We start from the raw sequence: 19,588 nt of genomic DNA, 5'->3' as shown, positions 1-19,588 counted from the left end.
GTCCAGGCCTTCCCCACCCCACTGGATTCCCCAAGGAGAGCTCAGGCGCCAGCCTCCATTTGAATAAAATTTCCAAGTAAATATCCCGAGGAGAGGCCTGCTTCTCAGGCACAGATCCTGGTGGAACTGGCACGGCTCCTCCATCCCCAGGCAGGGGCTTCCTGTCCCAAGGGAGACCTGTGGCAGGCGAGGGCCCTGGGCTGGGGAGTGGAGAGGTATGCCGTTCCTAGTGTGGGACTCAGGATCTCCCCAGCAAAAGCCATCTTGGTCCAGTTAGGCCCCACCGAAGGCCTCAGCCCTACAGCTGGCGGCCAGGCTACTTCAGCCAAGGGAGACCCTGAGCAACTGGACACAGGCCATCACTCTCCACCCTGCTGGAGTCCAGGCCTGTGGGGGTGGAGGTGCTCAGCTAGTCCCACCCCTGGGGCTCATTAGTCCCACCCCTGGGGCTTGTCTCCAGCTGCTATCCCTTCCACACCCACCTAAAGAAGGCTTTGAGCGCCACGGGAAGTGGACTTTGGGCACTTACAGGTAGGCAGGACATCATATAGGCATGTAACTCGCCCCAGCCCTCACCCGCAGCCCATCCTGGACGCAGCCCCAGGTCCTGGGAAGAACATCACCACACTGGAGACCAGGCCTGGTTTGCATAGTCTGCATGTTTAATCACTTTAAAACCTCTAACATTATCTCGTGTCCATTAAATAGAACCAACAATGCTGGGCCTGTTTAAATTACAAGAAAAAAAAAAAATCACTGTGCACCAACCCAGTATCTTACAAAACCAGCTGGGCTGGCCACAAGGGTTGGGGGGGATGGGAGAGGTGGGGGCACCCCTGGGCAGGTGGCTGGGTGCCAGGAGAGGCTAGGGGAGAGAAAGAAAAGGGGGCTCCCAAACGGGAGGGGACTGATTGTCCTAATGGGAGGGGTACAAAAGGCACGTCAGAAGAGGGGGACTTGGGGGGCAGGACAGGTCAGTGCTTTCTCCACCAGGGCACAGTGTTGGAGGGGGGCTCAGTGCCACTGCCTGCCCACCCCTGGCACTTGGAGAACCAGTGACCCATGAGCCCTTGGCACGAGGAGCCCCATCTGAAATGGACGACAGCCTGCCCCTTCTACTGTACTCCTCCTTTCCTAGGGCCCGCCTGGCCTGGCCTGCCTCTTCAGGACCTGGGGCTCAGCTACTCCTCAGCAACACGCTGCAGACCCCCACACCTCAGGGCCAGGGCAGCCGGGGGGAACAGCAGGGTGGACAGTGGGTGTGGGAAGGTGGATGGTCCAGCTGCTACCTCCATTAAAAATACCAAAAAAAAAAAAAAAAAAAAAAAAAAAGAAATCAGCATCTAAAGTGAAATAATCACAAAGTGAAAATATATCCTCAAACAGCCCCTGAGATCCCCACAGGGGAAAGCAGCATCGGGTGGGAGGCGGGAGAGGCCGGCTGGGCCACCGTCCCTCCCCACCACCCACCCAGGGGCTCCGGGACTGTGAGTGCCAACAGCCCAGGCAGCCCCGGGCTCAGAAAACAGGGACTTGGGCCCTGGCAGGAGGAGAGGGTGCCAGAGAGGGGAGGGTGGTCAGCACACCAGCACGGGGCCGGGCCAGCCTCGCTCAGCAGGCAGCCAGCTGTAGTGGAGGTGGGCAAAGGGACAAACACATGTGTGCACACACGTGTGCACCCTGGAAGTGCCTGCCTTGCCTTGGTCCCTTCCTTTGCTTACTGCTTCCGCCCGAGGCTCACCAGAGGTGGGGGACAGGGTCAGGGATGCAAAAGCCCTTAGAGAGGTGGCCTCCTCCTTCAAATACCCCCTAGGCCAGCCTCCCTGCTGCCTGGATGGGGACCATTATTGCTTTAGAGGAACAGGGAAGGGGAGAGAGCTGCAGCCCGGGTCAGGAATCCCATAAGGGAAGGGCTGCCCCTCTTCACTCCGCAGGGAACTCTGGCTGGGACCTGGAACTCGGAAAGCTGCCCTAAAGGTTTCACTCCTTTCTCCACACGCAGGCGTGCTGGGGGTGGGCAGAGGCCCTCCCCTGCTCCCCAGCTGGTCCTGGGGTCCCACCTCAGGCAGCCGGGGGGCCCAAGGGTAGGGTGGGAAGCCGTCTCTGCCTCTCTTGCCTCCCAGCTGGGGTCCAAACCCAGTCCCAAGATAAAAAAATACTTTGGTGAATTAAAAAGTACCCCAGGAGGGGATGGGCTCGAAGGGGCGGGCAGTAGGCGCTCGTCAAAGGGCGCTCTGGTCTTTGATAAAGGCGGTCCTCTCGCCCCGGCCCTCGTCCTCTTCTGAGTCGGACGGGCACTCCTCCTGCCAGGCTTCGGGGGGCAGCCCCTTGTAGGAGATGAGGCCACGGTCCATGGTGTACACCTTCACCCCTCGGAAGCTGAAGCCCGAGCGCAGCTGCAGGACCAGGAAGACAGTGACGAAGACCAGCACGATGAAGGCGCAACTGAGGCCGGCCACCACCTCGGGCAGGTGCGAGGGCAGCAGCCCCTCCCGCAGCCGCGGCTCTGCCTCCACCTCCGCGGGCGGCGGCCGAGGTGGCTGCTGTGGCTGCGGAGACTCACGGCTGCTCTGGCTTTGCCGGGAGCACGTCTGCTCCACAGGGTCCAGGGAGGAGTGGCTGGGGCAGCTGAGGCAGTCTGTGGGGGCTGGCCCCTGGCACGTGGCACACGAGGCGTGGCAGGGGGCACAGACGCTGGCCCGGATGATCTCCACGTCGTTCTCGGTGCTGTAGTGCGTGTCGAGGACTTGGGGAGCAAAGCCTGGAGGGCAGCGCTGGACACAGTTCTTCTGGTGCAGGGAGAAGCCTTCCTCGCACACTGCCGGCACGGGGCAGAAGGTGAGCGTCAGCCCAGCCGCCCATGGCTGTTGGGCCCTGAGCCCCACGACAGTGGCAGCCTGTGGACCTGCAGCCCCAGGCAGTCACCGCTGTCCCCAGGAGCTCCCACCCGCCCCAGGACTGTGGTCACCCTGGGGGTCCCAGCGTCCCTTCACACCCCTTTTCCTCCTTTAGGACAGGCGCCCTCTGTCCCCAGCCTCAGGTTCCCAAGCCCTCGCAGCACCCACGACTGACCCACACAGGCCTGGCTGGACGTGAGGGTCTTGCAGCCGATGCTCTCAGGAGGTGTGGGCAGCCCCTCGGGGGCCGTGCCGTACAGCACGAGGGTGAACTTGGTCAGTGTCCCTATTGAGGGGGGAGGCAAAAGTCAGAAGCCACGCCCGGCACCTCAGACTCTGCCAGCGCTCCTCCTCCATCCCCAGCCCTCAAGCACCCCCAATACCATAGTTGTTTGCTTCGCTGGTGTTTTCAATCTCCAGGACCCACTCGCCAGAGGGGTCCTCGTCCCAGGAATGGGTCGTCATGAAGGCCCAATCGTTAAACCCGTCTGCAGAATAGTCGTGCGGCCTGGGGAGGAAGGTGCACGTAGCTGCCTGAGGCCTCTGGGGGATCCCAGCCAGGGGACACCGAGCCCACAGCACATGGACCACACACCCTCCCCCCAGTGCAGCATAACCCCGTTGGGCTGGAAATGCCTGCTGGGTGTTTCCCAGCAGGCCAAATGTTCTCAACCAGAAGATTCTGGAAATGTGCAAGGGTACTATGCATGGGAAGGCACACAGACATGGCATTTAATAGGCAGAATCAGGGATTCCTGCAACATGGGACAGTCCCATAGGACAAAAACCATCCTTCCCAAAATGCCAACAGTGGAAAAGTATTTGGTGCCCTTCAGGGCTGTGTGAGTGAATGAATGAATGCATGTGGATGTGAGGGACAGGACAAGCTGGACAGAGGAGAGGGCAAGCACCTGGCGGCCAGCAGGGTGGAGCGGGTGCCCATGGGGCTGACCAGGTGGATGGCCAGGTCACCGCGGCGGTTGTAGGACAGGGTGAGCCGCGCCTGAGTGTGTTCCAGCCGCGTGATGTGGCTGGGCTCCCCCAGACAGGCGGTCACAGTCTTCCGCACCTCCAGCCGCTTCCCGATGTCCCTGCACGGAGAGCACCGTGATGGTCTATCAGCCTGGCCCAGGGGGACCAGCAGGCACCCCTGCGCCCCTCAGGTCCCACCTGCCCCCTCCCAGCCAGGGTCCAGCCCTCACTTGGGCTCAGTGAGGATGTCGATGATGCACTTCCGCTGGGGGGTCACCGTCGTCCAGTTCTGGGCCAGAGCCACCATGGCACCTGCGTCCAGTAACCCGTAGCCATACGAATGGCTCACTGTGGGGCAGGGAAGGCGGGGTCAGTTGGGAGGCACACAGGGCCCCCGCAACCCCCAATCCAGCCCTGTGCTCACCTTTGCGGCCCACACCATTGGTGGCCCAGTCGTTAGCATTGAGGTGCGCTGGCTTTGAGGTCTGTACCACCAGGTGCTGCATGTCCCGCCAGGTGAGGTTCTTACTGCAGAGGAAGGACGGAGAGGCTTGGGGGCTGTCTCTTCGGAGAGAAGCTGGAGACCAAGGGCTGCCTTGCAGGGGGCGCTGGTGGGGACAGGGTTGCGCCTCAGCCCCCACCCACTTACTTGGCCTCCAGGGTGAGAGCGATGATGCCCGCTGCCAAGGGGGCAGAGGCAGAGGTGCCTGTGTGAGACTCCGTACACTTCTGCCGCAGATCAGTGGTCACCTACCAGGAGGACAATGATGTTGGGCCTGTAATGGGGGGAGGGCACCAGAGGGGGGCCACCTGCCTGCCCTCCCTCTGCCCACAGGCCCTGAGCACCATAAGCAGGAGTGGGGAGCCAGGGCCAAGAAACCTTGGTCCCACCTGCTGCCTTGCTAACTTGCTGTGGACAGGCCGATGCCTGGCCCTTTCCGGGCCTCAGTTTCCCGAGGAATGAGAGGATTGAACTAAAGGTTGGCGATCATTAAGAGCAACGCATGTTTTCAGGGTGAGTCTTCTCAGGGGCTTCACCGATGGCTCCAGAGTCCCCAAGAGTCTTGGAGAACTCCCTAGCCCCCATCCCATGACGCCTTAGCCACCACCACCCAGCCACGTGCGGGTGGAAGGCAGATGGGGTTGGAAAGGGGGCCCCGGGCAGAGCCAGCAAGCAGCCCCGTTTCCCCAGCCGCCACCCGGGGCAGGACTCACGATCTGCTTCTCGTTCTGGTTTCCACTGCTGTAGGTTGTGGCCAGCGTGGACGAGCAGGCCTCACTGTACCAGGGCACGTTGCCGGACTGCGTGGCGCTGCTGATGGACAGCGTGTAGATGCTGTTGGTGTAGCCGTCGCAGTTGCAGCTGTCATGTTCCCGGCCCCCGTTCCCAGAGGCCCAGACAAAGATGGAGCCCAGCCCCCCACGGCCCTGTGGACAGAGTGGGCTGGGGTCACTCGAGAACAGGACTTGGGGGAGGCCTGGCAGGAAGATGCTGCTCGAGACTGGGAAGGCTGGAGCATACTTCTCGGGGGACTCTCTATCCAGCCCCTGTTCCCCTGGGAGACCTCTGGTGGATCTCATCCTTTTTTGCACGAAAAAGAGAGACCCAGACCACCAACCAAACTGCTCAGAGTGGTGATTCCAAAGGGTGGAATTATGGGTAATTAGTATTTACTTTTCTCTTTTTTCTGTCCTTCCAGTTCCTTAACATTTTAATAACATTTAATAAACAAACTTTGTGTAAATTAAAATTAAACACAAGAATAAATAAATAGGAACAGAAAAACACAAAGAAGTATGGAAAAGGTAGCGCCTAGTTTACCCCCCGAGGCTGGGCCTGGTTTCTAGGGCGGGGCCAGGACCCCCACCTCACCTGGCTGACCCCCCGGAAGAAGGCCTCCTCAGCAAGGCGGGCTGGCCCATCCACGGTCTTGCCGTCGTCCTCGGGGCCCCAACTGGCGCTGTAGATGTGGATGTGGTTGGGATTCAGGCCCAGCGAGCGTGCCTCTACCGCATCTGTCACTTCACCGTCCAGCATGCGCACCCCTGGCCATGGAGGGGGGCGGGGAGAGGGATGCTGCGTGGGTCCAGCTGCCAGGAGCTCTCCCTGGAGCACACCCAGCCTTGCACCCAGAGGATGGGCAGGGGAGGGCAAAGGATGGTGCTGGGAAACCCTGAGCCCCTAACTCACTGGCCAGCCTCTGCCTTTTGAAGACAAGACGCAGGGGAAAAGGGGAGATCTCCCTGGGCCCCAACCACACATTCTGGACTAGGATGAGTTTCTGGGGTCCCAAAGGAGCATGGTGATCAAGGCCTGCCATGTAAGGACTCAGAGTGGACAGTGAGGATTTAGGGAGACTCCTGTTAAGAAACACTCCCTCCGCCCCACAGCACAGGGCCACCAGCACAGGTGGTTCAGCTTTTTGAGTTACTAAGAACCCTCTAAAGAAGAGCCATGTGGTCAAAAGGATCCACAGCGGGAAAGTGGCAGACACAGGCTAGATGGGAAGTGAATAGAGAAGAATCCCACTGGAAGGGTCCTCCCAAAGACCGGGTAGCCAAGGCCCACACCCACCTCCAATGCGGGCATTGTAGGCCACGCCTACACCACAGACACCGTTGTTGGCCACTGCAGCCACCTCGCCTGCACACCGTGTGCCATGCCTGCCGGGGCCAAGAGCACAGCATTAACAGTGGACAGAGCATGGTGGGTGCAGCCTGAGGAGCAGGAAGGGCCACATGCATGCCCCTCTACCTTTGCTGTCCCACATCTGTACACAGACCACACCCCACCCCCCCGCTCCTCTTGGCCTATGGCCACCTCCACTCAGACCGAACCTTCCCTCAGAGCCCCAGCTAGACCAGGACTATGGAAAAGACTTCAGCCTCTCGGGAAGGGCACATCTGCTTCCTCAGTGGAAAACAGAAGGGAAGCAGAGGCCAGGGACCCGCAATTCTTACCTGTTGTCATTCATCTGCGTGTACCGAGGCTGGGGGTCAGGGTCCTGGTCATTGACATCGAAGCTGGCCCCAGGATCCTGGAAAGGACATGGCCATCATCAGGGTCAGCCTGAACACACCGGCAGAACAGGACCATCCCTAAACTCCCCTCGCCAGGGATGGCTGCCTCCCTCCCCAACCTCCTCACATAATTGCCTGCCAAGTCCGGGTGGTTCTTCTCGATGCCATCGTCCAGAATGGAGACCACGATGCCACGCCCCGTGTAGCCCTGGGCCCAGGCCTCCTTCACGTTCAGGTCCCGCTGGGTGACACCAGACTGCAGAGACACCCACCCCCGTCACTCAGCACTTACGAGATGTGGTTGCTGGGTGAGGTTACGGGAACCTTGGAGAATCCCTTTGCCACCCCCAAAAGCTCCTTCTCCACCCGCCCCTGCTCCTCAAATGCCACCACTGGTTGTCTGGGCTCATGGAATTATAAAGAACTCTGGGAGGGCACTCCCCAGGGCTCAGCAGGATGGGCTGGAGTAAGATTACTCAGCAGACAGAGGAAGACTGACAGGAGGCCTCGAAGTCGGCCTCACCCACTCACGGGACCCCTCAGTGGATGGATGGATGCAGCCAGGGAGGCAACGTACCAGGTACCACTGCTGGGGAAACTTGGGGTCCGTGGGCTCCTGGTACACGTCCCGTTTGGTCCGTCGCTTTGCCACCTGCTGCTCCAGCCACTGTACCTGTGAGGGAGTGAGGGAGAGATGGTGTGGGTGGAGGAGTGGGGAGGGAGAGCAAGGCCTCCTGAGAACTGAAAGGGAAGGGTGGCAGCAGGAGGGGCTGGGTCCGCACTCACTTGAGGTTCCCGCTGCAGCCGGCTGTGCCGCGGGCGGTGAGGTGACAGGGACCGCTTTGTCACCGCTCGATGCCAGAAGTGGTAATAGTCGCCGAGGATCTACAACAGAGCAGGGAGACTGAGCTGGGCTTTCCATCTGCCAGTCCTCATGGAGGCGGGGGATGGTGGTGGACAACCGGCTGCAAGGGGAGGCTCACCACGGCAGGGGGTGGTGGGCATCTGCTCCCCGCTCAGGACCCCACAAAGAGGTGCAGCGGGCTGAGGGGGACTCACCCCCCTGGGATACACCGGTCCACTGAGCAACCTAGGCTAGAAGCCCAAGGGCAGGACAAGCCACCCATAACATGCCTACTACCCAGATGCCCCTGAGAAGACAAGCCCCAGAGTTCCTGCTCTGGGTGCCGGAACCCCTGCCCTCACTGGCCCCACCCCCTGGCGATGTCCTATGCCTCGGCCAGCAGGAGGGAAGAACACCTACCTGGCCCAGGTTGAGGAAGCCATGCTTGCGTGCCACACTGTCAGCCACGGCTGGGCCTCCAGGAATGCACACGGCCCAGGTGTTGGTGAAGACCTTCTGGCCACGGACATCGGCCGCCAGCAGGACCAAGGCTCCTGCTGCTGCTACCACCCATAGCAACCAGGGCCTCAGCTCCATGGGGGGGACAGGTGGCCGGGACCCCGGAGCCCCCGTCTCCTTGGCCTGGTCACAGGGCCTCGGCTCCCGCGTGCCTGCTCACTGACTGTGGCCCGGGGCTGACTGGCGGGGGCATGGGACCGAGACGGGCAGGACTGCGTGGGGAGGATGAGGGCTGCCGGCTCTGAGAGGAACAAGGGAGGAGAAGAGGGAGAGTCAGTCGCTCCCCAGCCACGCACTAAAGCTGCCTTCCCACCCCATGGCTCACTCCAGGCCTGAAAGGGGCTCTGGTGGGGAGGGGTGAAAATCCAGCCCCCCAAGGTGAGCCGGATAGATGGACAGAAGGACCGCCTCCACACGCAAGAATACGGAAGTGGGATGAAGAGGACCAAGGCTTGAGTCGCTCAAAATTGGAAGCAACAACTGAATAAATGCTTGCCAGAATTGAAGTCAAAAAGGTGGGTTAGGGACTTCCCTGGTGGCGCAGTGGTTAAGAATCCTCCTGCCAATGCAGGGGACACGGGTTCGAGCCCTGGTCCGGGAAGATCCCACATGCCGTAGAGCAACTAAGCCCGTGCGCCACAACTACTGAGCCTGCGCTCTAGAGCCCGCGAACCACAACTACTGAGCCCGCGTGTCACAACTACTGCAGCCCATGCACCTAGAGCCTGTGCTCTGCAACAAGAGAAGCCACTGCAATGAGAATCCCGCACACCGCAACGAAGAGCAGCCCCTGCTCGCCACAACTAGAGAAAGCCCATGCGCAGCAACAAAGACCCAATGCAGCCAAATATAAATAAATTAATTAATTAATTAAAAAAAAAAAAAGGTGGGTTATAGGGACTTCCCTGGTGGCGCAGTGGTTAAGAACCCACCTGCCACTGCAGGGGACAGGGGTTCGAGCCCTGGTCAGGTAAGATCCCACATGCCATGGAGCAACTAAGCCCGTGGGCCACAAGTACTGAGCCCTCGTGCCACAACTACTGAAGCTTGCACTCCTAGAGCCCGGGCTCCACAACAAGAGAAGCCACCGTAATGAGAAGCCCTCGCACCACAACGAAGAGTAACCCCCGCTTGCCACAACTAGAGAAAGCCTGCGCACAGCAACGAAGACCCAACGCAGACAAAAATTAATTAATTAATTATTTTTTAAAAAGGTGGGTTATAAAGCAGTAGGTACCTATAATCCCGTTTTGTTTTTAAAAAACTATTTATACGTGTATATTTATATAAAACCACAAAACACGGGCTTCCCTGGTGGCGCAGTGGTTGAGAATCTGCCTGCCAATGCAGGGCACACGGGTTCGAGCCCTGGTCTGGGAAGATCCCACATGCCGCGGAGCAAATGGGCCCGTGAGCCACAACTACTGAGCCTGCGCGTCTGGAGCCTGTGCTCCGCAACAAGAGGCCGCGACAGTGAGAGGCCCGCGCACCGCGATGAAGAGTGGCCCCCGCTTGCCACAACTAGAGAAAACCCTCGCACAGAAACGAAGACCCAACACACCCAAAAATAAATAAATAAATAAACAAAGTTACATCTAAAAAAAAAAAAAAAAAAGAAAAAGAAAAAGAAACTTTAAAAAAAAAAAAAAAAAAAAAACCACAAAACATAATCTGGAAGGACACATGCTAACAATGGTTCTCTCAAGGTGGTGAGAATTATGAGTAATTGTTATTTTCTTTTGTGTCATGTATATTTTCCAAATTACCCAGGTATATTTTATAAAGGAATAAAATGTTAGCTTTTTAAAGTTTTTTAATGGGCGGTGTCTACACAGCTCACTAGGGCTTCCTAGTTCAGCAAAGCAGACCCAGCCATAGGGAGTTACCTGCAAAGACCCACAGCCCCTGGCAAGAAAGAGTGGGTAACCTAAGGTGGGATGGGGGCTTTGGGGGCTGAGCACAGGGAGGGGGGATCGCAGTGGCTTCACCCTCCCTCTTCGGCCCAGACCATCAGCAAAGTCAGGGGCTCAGGCTCTTTTTTTACACAGTTTCCTGGGAAACGCTGGGGCCACCCAACCCTGGCCTGCAGGCCTCCAGCAGCCCCCTCGGTCGCTCCACACCCACCAGCCTTGCGTAATCTGAGCCCGGGCAGCCAGGGCAAACACTGGCTGCTGAGCCAGGAGCGCCAAGGTGAAGCTGAATCAATAGTCCGAGTGTTGTTTTTCCTCCTTCAGCAAACAGACAGCAGGACCTCTCTGCCTGGGGCCACATAACTGTCCCCACATAGGGCCCCTGGCTAGCCAGAAGCCAAGCCCCTGGGGTGGGGAGAAGCTGGGGGAGGTCCCGGTGGGGCTGCCGGAGGTGTCCCGCCTCAGTGCCAAGCTTGTTGAGCACAGCGCCTGCCCACACGGCCCCGGATGCCCCCACCACTCCCAGGGCCCAGCCCCAAAGGAGGCCACTCTGCTGGACGGCAAAATGAAGCTCCCCATCTCACCCGGGCCCCGGAGAGCTGGACAGGCGGGCTCACCACTGGGAACACTCCTTTTCCAGAGACTGCCCTCAGCCACAGTCAGCCTCCCTGCCTGCTCCTGCTGCAGTCCCACCCTGCAGGCTGGAGAGACTCAACACACAATTCCTGGAGTATTTTCAGTTTACACCAAAATAACCTGACAGCTGATGGCAGGAGGCATCCACAATGCAGCTCCTCCTCACCCTGGATGGGCAGAGTCCATAGGGTTCCCGGACAGGCCTGGAAGCCACAGCCCCATGATGCCTTGGTGACCAAGTTCCGGAAAGCTGGTCTGAGCAATGGCTGGGCAGCCAGACATCCAGCCCTAGGGGGTGAAGGAAATCCAAGCCCCTCATTTAACAGAGGATATGGAGCCCTAGGGGCAGAGCCAGATAGAAACAAGCCCTCTTCTCCCCTTCTTGCCACAAGAGCGGCCTCTTGGTTCCAGATGTCAAGAAAGGCCATCTCCTGACCACAGTGCTGTGAGCCGTACTGGAACTCCCAAATCAAGACTGGGTTCATCTGCGTCCAGCCCAAGTTCTGGGACATTGTGGATGGAGCTGCAGCTGCTTGGTGGTAAAGGTGATTAACTACTTAATTACCTTGCAGCACCCAAAAAGAAAGCGGGCTTCAGGCACAACCAAACAATCCCCCAAGAAAGGACCAGCCTTTGTCTGCTCAGCATCCCCAGCCACGGTGAGCCGTAGATATGGCTTCCACAGAGCCTGAAGCCTCCAGACAGCCCTGCCTCAGCATCCAGGAGGGAGGGAGGGAGGGAGGGAGGGAGGACCCCCTCCCAAAAGAGCAGGCGCTGAGAACAATGAATGAATGGGCTTCTCCCCACCCCCATCCCAGACTCTGACTCACCCTCTGAGTCCCAGTTCGGCTCAAACCCGGAGGCTTGCTGTATTTCCAGCCTCCTGTGAAGCTCTCTCACATGGGAGTCAGCTCCAGGCTGTGGCCACAGAAAGACCTGTGGGTGCTCTTCGTGGCTGTGTTCTAGGCCAAAGCCCTTTTCTCCAGTCCCAGGAACCTCCTGACACAGACACCCACTCTGAGGCACCCAAACTGAACCTACCCCAGGTCCAGCTGCTGTTTCCCAGGCACTGGGGGTCTGGCGTGGACAGGGCTGCCTGGGAAACCTGGTCCCGTCTCTCTTTCCAGCAAAGAAACACCAAGCCAGGTCCTGTAACAGGCACTGAAGGCTGTGCTGAAATTCTGAATTCCAATCTTTACTCAACTCATTTGCTATGTGATCTTAAGTCACTTCCTCTCTCTGGGCCTCAGTTTCCTAGATGGTAAAAACTGCTAGACCAGAGGTTTTCAAACTTTTTTTTAAAGCCACAGAATCTTTAAAAAATCAAATCTTATGTGGAAGCCCAGTATAGGAAATTGTAAAACTTGGGCCACTCTGGTTGAAACGGGTCACGCTTGGCTACTCTCCTATGCTGTGCCCACACCTGGCCAGCAGCTGCCCAGTCCTCACTAGGCCACATCACCTGGGTTCCCCTCCCACTTCCCAAGTCAGAAAGAATTCTGACACCCTCCGGTGGAGGAGGGTCTGCACCCCCAGGGGCAAAGGGCTAGGGGATGGCGGGGAAAGCAGGTACTGACCTGACAAGTGACTGCTGTAAGACCTGTCTGGCAAGCAGGCCGCCCCTCAGTCCAGCCACCCCACGGGGGCAGCAGGGTTCTCGGCCAGGCCTCCGCGGGAGGCAGCCCCGGAACCTACCTGAGCCAGCCTCCCAGCGCCCGCGGATCCCGCACCTGAGTGTCTCGCCGCTCAGGTGTGCGGGCGGGGACGAGGCCCGGGCCGTGAATAATCCCCTCCGCCTCGCGAACAGCCGCTCCTCCCCTCCCCCGGCGGGAGCGCAGGCCCTCCCCAGCCGCGGAGTGGGCGAGCCGGCGGCGGCCCCCGAAGGACTGCGGGGAGGCGGGAGCACCCGGCGCCTCTGGAATTCTCTCGCCATCCCGCCCCCAGCGGGGGCCCCGCTGGCGCTTCCTGAGGTCAGAGGGCTCGCCCCGGCCCCAAGCGGAAAAGTACCGGCACCTACAAGGGCTGGGACCCGAGCCGGGCCCGACGCTCTCAGGTGGGCTGCGGGGCGCCCTTCCTGCTCCCCACGGCTTCACCCTCGGGGCCGGCCCGGGGGCCAGTTTCGAAAGCCGGGCGGGCAGCCGGGCCCGGGCTGCCTCCGCGCCAGCGACCCCGACCCTCCCCCGCCTGGGCGCCCGGGCCGCGGAGCCCGCTCCTCCGGCAGAGCGGCCCAGTCCGACCGGCTCTCCTCGGGCCCGGCTCCCGGCGCGCTGCCTCCACCGGGCCCCGCGCCCTCGCCGCTTACCCTAGGGAGCGCGGGTGGGGAAACTTTTCCAGGCGAGCGCCGCGGCGGCTCGGGCGCCCCTCGGCCGAGCGGAGAGCCCGGCGGCGGGGCCTGGGCTCGACGCGGTCCCCGCGCCCGGCAGCAGCGTCACCGCGCGGAGGCGGGGAGGAGCGGCGGCGCGGCCTCGGCCGGGCCGGCGACCAGGGCAGGGCTCGGCCTCGGCCTCGGCTCCAGCTCCGGCTCCGGCGCGGGCGGGGGCAGCGGCCGGGCCGCGGCGGCGGCGCGGCTTGTTTACTCGGGCCGCTGTCAGCGGCTGCGGCGGCCGGGGCTCCTCCTCCTCCGCCGCCGCGCCCCCTCCCCCTCGCGGCGCCACCTCCGCGCTCCCCAGCAGCCGCCGCAGCGGTCCCGCCGCCCTGGCCCGCCGCGCCGCCCATGCCGCCCGGCCCCGGGCCCGCGTTCGGAGCGGGAGAGCCGCAGCCCCCGAGCTCCGGCCTTGCGGGGCGCCCGCTGCCTCCGGCTCACGGTCGGGGCAGGTAGGAAGTGGGGCCAGCGATCCCAAAGCCCTCGCGGCCGCCCGGCGCGTCGCCCAGGCCCCACTGCCCGCACCCCCGCCCCGGGCTCGGCTCTTCGCGCCGCGAGCTCCCCGGGCCGGCGGCCGAGGAGACCCGAACTCGGAACCCCCGGCAGGGGTTGGGAAGGGCTCGAGGAGTCACTCCGAGCCCAGTCTCGGCCGGATTCTGGGGAAGCTGGCCTTCTTCTCCCCCCACTTCCCCACTCCTAAGCCACGAGTTTGGGCACGACCGAGTTAAGTGCCCTGGGATGACGCACCTGGGGTACCCCATCTGAGGTCGGGCTTCACCGCGCCTGGGCAAACCTCCTCGTGGCCTGCAGTTAGAGGACTCACGATTTTATTTGCATTTATATAGACAGGTGGATAAGCAGAACAAGTAGCCCATCCCCTTTTAATTTTTTTAAAACTTTTTTTTAACTCCAACCGCCTGCCAGGCACCAGGCCAATCACTTTATATTATCTCCTTCTCATGTACATTATTTAATCTACATAATCCTTTCAGGCTGACATTATTAATCCCATTTTACAGATAAGGAAACTGAGGCGCACAAGGTTTAAATAATTTGCCCAAGATACCACAACTAGCAGGCCTCAGAGCCTGGAAGAGAGCTAGGGCTTTGGCAGAGCCTGAATCTGAGCTACTTGCAATATACCAGCCGGCTCCTCTCCCTCCCTGGGTCCCTGCCCTAGAAAACGTCTGTGCTACTTGGCCGAGGCCACCACTGCTTGAGCTGAGAGAGAAAAGAGGGGAAATGTGGCCAAAAGCTCCCCAGGCTGGGTTATTCCAAGGTCGCAGAGCAGTCTCTGCCCATCCTTTCCTGCTCGCTTTGAGATAACCTGGCAGAACAATATTCTCCTGTGATCTCTTCAACACCGGTTTGGGGATAATGACAAAAACGAGCACCGAACACTGCAGAGCATGTTCTCTGAGCCAGGAGTAGTTCTCAGCTCTTTCCGTGTGTTAAATTATTTCATCCTTACCACAAACCCTGTAAGGTGGATACAATTTTCCTTTAGGGCTCTTTCATGTATCACTATCTACAGAGGAGGAAACTGAGGCCCAGAGAAGTTAAGTAACATTCGTAAAGTAACTCACTAGGTGACAAGTCAACCAGCAAACCTGCGTTTGAAACCCTGCAGTACTAATTTACACTATGCCACCTTAGACAAGTTACTTAATTCTCAGAGCCTCAATTTACCCCTCTGTAAAATGGAGATAATATTCAACTAGTGGGATAAGGTACTGTTTGGGCACCTGTACAAACAGTGCAAAAACCGGAAACTCGGGGAAGAATGTGCAGTCCTAAAAGTTGAGCAGGGAGATAAGTCCAGTTGGCCCCCTCTTGGAATGGGAACTGCCCCCCACAGGGAGCAAAGACTCCTAGGGGCCACCCTGGGGTGGCTCCAACTAGCAGCACCAGCCACAGTTGGGAAAACAATACTTCTTCAGTCAGACCTAGGCAGGAAGTGAGTCACGGTTCTTCCTAAGTCTGTGAGCAAGAGATCCCTATTGAGGGGAAATGGGGACAGGGCTGGTCCCATCTAGCCTCAGAGTCCCCCAGTGCCCTTCCCCCTTGTCCTCTGACTTACAAGAAAGGTAAACCCGGAAAGAAAGCAATCCTGTCTGCCTCTAGGTGCCCCACCCATCCTGGAGGCCGGCCCCAGGGGAGCCGAAGTGGGTCTGAGGAGGAGGAGGGGCTAGCCCTGTCTCAGGCGGCTGCCACCCAGCAGAGGCACTGGAGCTTCCCAGTTTCTCCCGACAGCCGGCCCCTCCAATCCTGCCTTTGGCATAAGGAGAATTCTTTCAATTGTTGCTCAGAAGTGCATCACTGAGGGAAGGAGAGAGGAGAGGACCGAGAGAGTAAGCCCCTGCCCCGGAGGATCTCCACCTTAGTCTTGCTCCTATTTTAGGGTTTCACATACAACTGTATTTTACAACGATTTGGTTGTTTAAAAGAATGTGGAGGGGGGCTTCCCTGGTGGCGCAGTGGTTGAGAATCTGCCTGCCAGTGCAGGGGACACGGGTTCGAGCCCTGGTCTGGGAAGATCCCACATGCCACGGAGCAACTAGGCCTGTAAGCCACAACTACTGAGCGTGCGCGTCTGGAGCCTGTGCTCGGCAACGAGAGGCCGCGATAGTGAGAGGCCCGCGCACCGCGATGAAGAGTGGCCCCCACTTGCCGCAACTAGAGAAAGCCCTCGCACAGAAACGAAGACCCAACACAGCCAAAAATAAATAATAAATAAATAACAAATAAATTAAAAAAAAAAAAAAGAATGTGGAGGGAATTCCCAGGTGGTCCAGTGGTTAAGACTCTGTGCTTCCACTGCAGGGGGCAAGGGTTCAATGCCTGGTCAGGGAGCTAAGATCCCTCATGCCATGCAGCGTGGCCAAAAACAACCCCAAAAAACAAAAGAAAAAAAGAATGTGGAAGACACCTCCTTGCGAAAAGCCCTCTGGAGAGAATCCCAGCTTGCCACAGCTGGTGACTGCTAGCCAAATTATTTTTCTCCTGGAACAAGTCCTGTGGGCAGGTTTTGTTCTCTTTATCACTCCCAACAATTTGTCTGAGGCCTTAAAAGCCAGAAGGAGCTCAACTGCCTGCAGAGCCCAGGTCCACTGACTTGGGGCCCTAAGAGCCCAGGGCCCTCTGGATCACAGTTATCCGTTTTACACAGCAGTTAATAGGACAGGGGGCACCACGTGACAGAAGTCTGGCAACAGGGTGGGGGGCGACCTATGGGGTGGAGCAGGGCCTGATGGGTAAGGCCTGAGGGAGGAAGGGGCTGTGACCAGTTCCCACCTTCCCAGCAGGGGGCCGGAGGAGCCGTCCAGCCAGCCAGGCCTCTCTTTATCCTTGGATTTGGGGCTAACCTGGGAGACTCCCAAGAGCAACCGTTGTCCTATGGTAAAATCCACCCAGTCACCCTTACCTCAGGCACTCCCACTGTCCCCTTGGAGTGCTCCGGGGGTCCCTTTCTCTCAAAATCTCTGCCCCACTCTCAGGCACCTCAAACAAAGCCTTCGCAGCAGCACCCACACCTGGGCTTTTTCTTTTCTCTTTTTTTTTTTTTTTTGGCTGCACCACTCGAGATGCAGGATCTTAGTTCCCGACCAGGGATCGAACCCACGACCCCTGCAGTGGAAGCGCGGAGTCTTAACCACTGGACCGCCAGGGAAGTCCCCCGACACCTGGTTTTAATCAAAATGTCTGCACCACATCCACACATGCATAGAAGAGCAGACAACAAAATTTAATTGGTATTTTCTCTAAAAAGGTGGGGATTTGAGAACTTTTTGTTGTCTTCTTTTTGCTTACCTGCATTTTCAGGAATTTCTACAATAACTTTTAGAATAAGATAATTAAAATTTTAAGTCATGCAAAACTGAATAAAGCATGCCCATACTTCACCATCTAGCTCCAGAACACCTGGGGTCCCTCCTGAACGCTGCTGGGGCAACAGTCAGCCTCCTCCTATCCCATCACTGGGCAGGGCCCTTCCAGTTCTGGCTAAACCACTTTGGGAAAACCTCCTTTATAGGACAGGCAAACAGGGTGTCTGTGTGGGTGGGGGGAGGAGCTAGAAGTGATGTGGTGGTGATGTATCTGGTCACGCTGGGACAGGATTGCAGCACGGTCAGCCCTTCTCATGTTCCCAATTACTGGGCTAGCTCTGCACTTACCTTTTACCTGCTGGCTCTGCTGCCTCCCCAAGTCACTGGTCGGCTTAATGGCTGGTTCCCTTCTGCTGGCTCTGTGTCTTTTCCCTTGCCTTCAGTGCCCAGGCAGTGCTACCCACAATTGGGCACCAAATAGGTGCTTTGTGTGCACTCTAGTCTGGCAGACATTCATTGAGCACCTGCTGAATGCCGGGCCCTGGGACCTCAAGCTGAGTCCCTTAGAACTTGTCCTCAGGAAGCCAGCGACCACCTCTGGGAGACTTAGGAGGTACCTGAGACATGACAGTATCTTCCTGAAGCTTCACCCTCCCTTCTGGCCTTGCAGTTCCAACAAGCTCTGCTCTTCCTTCTCCCTCTTGATACAAAAAAGTAAAACAGTCAGTTAACGACTTCTTGTTGAATTTTCCTATCAGTTTTGTTACTGGAACAGGGTTTTGCAACCTCACACTATTGACATCTTGGGCCAGGTTATTCTTGTTCTGGGAACTGTCCCTTGCATGGTAGGATGTTTAGCAACATCCCTGGTCTCTAAACACTAGGGGCCAGTCGCACCCCACCCCCATTATGACAACCAAAAGTGTCCCCAGACATTGCTGAACATCCCCTGGAGGGGGCGTGTAAAGTTGCCCCCGGCTGAGAACCACTGGTCCAGAGTGAGGACTGGGAGTGGTGCGGGAGACGGTTTGTGTGCCAGGGTTCCAGGCATCAGGGGTTGTCTGCTGGGAACTATGCGCTGAGACAGCAGGCAGCAAGGGAGAAAATTCCCAAACCCCAAACCGCCTGGCATGGCAATGCAACAAATGGGGCCATTTAGTGTTCAGGGCAAACGATCTTATGTATCTCCACGACACCTGAGGACATCGCTCTCAGGAACGTTAATGATAATGCTGAATTGAGGAAAGGAACAATCACGTTGATCACACTCTGTTTACTGAGGTGGGGAAGCGGGTGAGCCAGCTTCGCATTAAATATGTGTTTAGAAAGCAGATCAGCGGTGGCTGGGGGCAGAGGGGCGGGGCAGGAGGAGACTTTGGGGAGTGATGGATATGTTCGCTATCCTGATTGTGGTGATGATTCCATGGGTACACACAAACGTCAAAATGGATCAAGTTGTACGTTTTAAATATGTGCAGTTTATAGCGTGTCAATTATATGTCAATAAAGCTGTTTTTAAAATGTATTTCATTGTTTAACATTTTAGTGCTTGAAAGGCATTATTTTGGAAATTTACTAACATGAAGTAGCCATTTCTTGACTGCCAGATGAATGGGGGGAGGGGTGGCGGTCACTGCAGTACTTAAAAAGGAAACAGCAAAAAAGAAAATGATCACGGGCCTTAAGGCTGACCTAAGGAAGGAGGAAAAGGGATGCCGAGAACATTCAGCTCCGACGTCTTTCGATGAAGCCAGCGAGAGCCTGTCCGCTGGTTTAGAGGAAACACTGGAGAGTTTTTCCATTGGATGATGCTATCAAACCAACGTGTCTGGAACGGTATTATCAGGGGCTTGGGGAAAAAAAAAACAAATGTAGTGCTGGCTGCCAGGAAAGGAACAGATGAATCTGGAAATTACAGGCTCCTCCACTACCATTAATCCCTAAAACAAACACTGCTGGGGGAAAAGCCAGTTAATACCTGGAGGAGGGCGGGTGCTATCCCTCAGTGGGGCTGGTACAGCTGGGGAGCGGAGAGCCTTTATAGGAGCTGGGTGCACGGGAAAGTTGCCAGAATCAACCGTGCCCAGGGGGGTGCACTCAGCAGGGAGGGGTGCCAAGATGCCCAGCAGGGAGACCTGGGGGCGGCCAACAATGAGGGGCGTCTCGCAGACAGTTCAAGTGCTTTTTAGCTGATGGAGACCTCCACCGAGGGTCTCAGAAGTCCGGAGTGAGGAAGGGGAGCAAGGAGAGGCCTAGCATGGGGATGTGTGACAATAAAAATCTCTGTTTGTGGAGAGTTGACTGTGCACCAGGCATTTCAATCATTCCTTCCTCAGATATTGACTGGGTGTGGTGCGGGACCTCCTCCAGTGCTCCAGTTGTGAGGGAAGTCCAGACAGCAGGTAACTAAGCCAGTTTATAAGAGAAGTTCAGATCCTGGTAAGTACTCTGGAACAAAAATAACAGAGGGTGGTGTAGTAGTGCCTGGGAGAGGGGAGGGTACTGTCCCTGGTATGGTCAGGGAAGGCCTCTCTGAGGAGGTGATATTTGAGCAGAGGCTTAAGCAAGAGACAAAGGAGTGAAGATCTGGAGAGAGGGAG

The 19,588-nt window shown here is 57.8% G+C and overlaps 1 protein-coding gene across 10 annotated transcripts; it reads right to left on the bottom strand.

Annotated features, from left to right (window-relative positions):
• Positions 1-640: 640 nt before the first annotated feature.
• FURIN (furin, paired basic amino acid cleaving enzyme) lies at positions 641-17,173 on the bottom strand. 10 transcript variants are annotated; one of them, XM_057543658.1, is made up of 17 exons: positions 13,102-13,407; positions 10,920-11,087; positions 8,155-8,494; positions 7,677-7,775; positions 7,468-7,563; positions 7,018-7,146; positions 6,831-6,907; positions 6,445-6,533; positions 5,743-5,915; positions 5,085-5,297; positions 4,519-4,619; positions 4,294-4,397; positions 4,100-4,217; positions 3,809-3,988; positions 3,281-3,405; positions 3,073-3,183; positions 641-2,818 (listed from the first exon to the last, which is right to left on the bottom strand). In XM_057543658.1, the coding sequence occupies exons 3-17, from the start codon at positions 8,329-8,331 to the stop codon at positions 2,223-2,225; spliced, it is 2,388 nt and encodes a 795-aa protein (XP_057399641.1). In that variant the 5' UTR covers positions 8,332-8,494; positions 10,920-11,087; positions 13,102-13,407; the 3' UTR covers positions 641-2,222. The 10 variants fall into 10 exon arrangements, with proteins under 10 accessions (XP_057399641.1, XP_057399642.1, XP_057399643.1 ...); XM_057543659.1 differs by having other exon boundaries at positions 10,966-11,087; XM_057543660.1 differs by lacking the exon at positions 13,102-13,407 and adding an exon at positions 12,495-13,007.
• Between the last annotated feature and the right edge of the window lie 2,415 nt (positions 17,174-19,588).

Source organism: Balaenoptera acutorostrata, chromosome 3 (assembly GCF_949987535.1).
Source record: "Balaenoptera acutorostrata chromosome 3, mBalAcu1.1, whole genome shotgun sequence".
Classification (NCBI taxonomy): domain Eukaryota; kingdom Metazoa; phylum Chordata; class Mammalia; order Artiodactyla; family Balaenopteridae; genus Balaenoptera; species Balaenoptera acutorostrata.
This window is presented reverse-complemented; position numbering and strand designations above follow the sequence as displayed.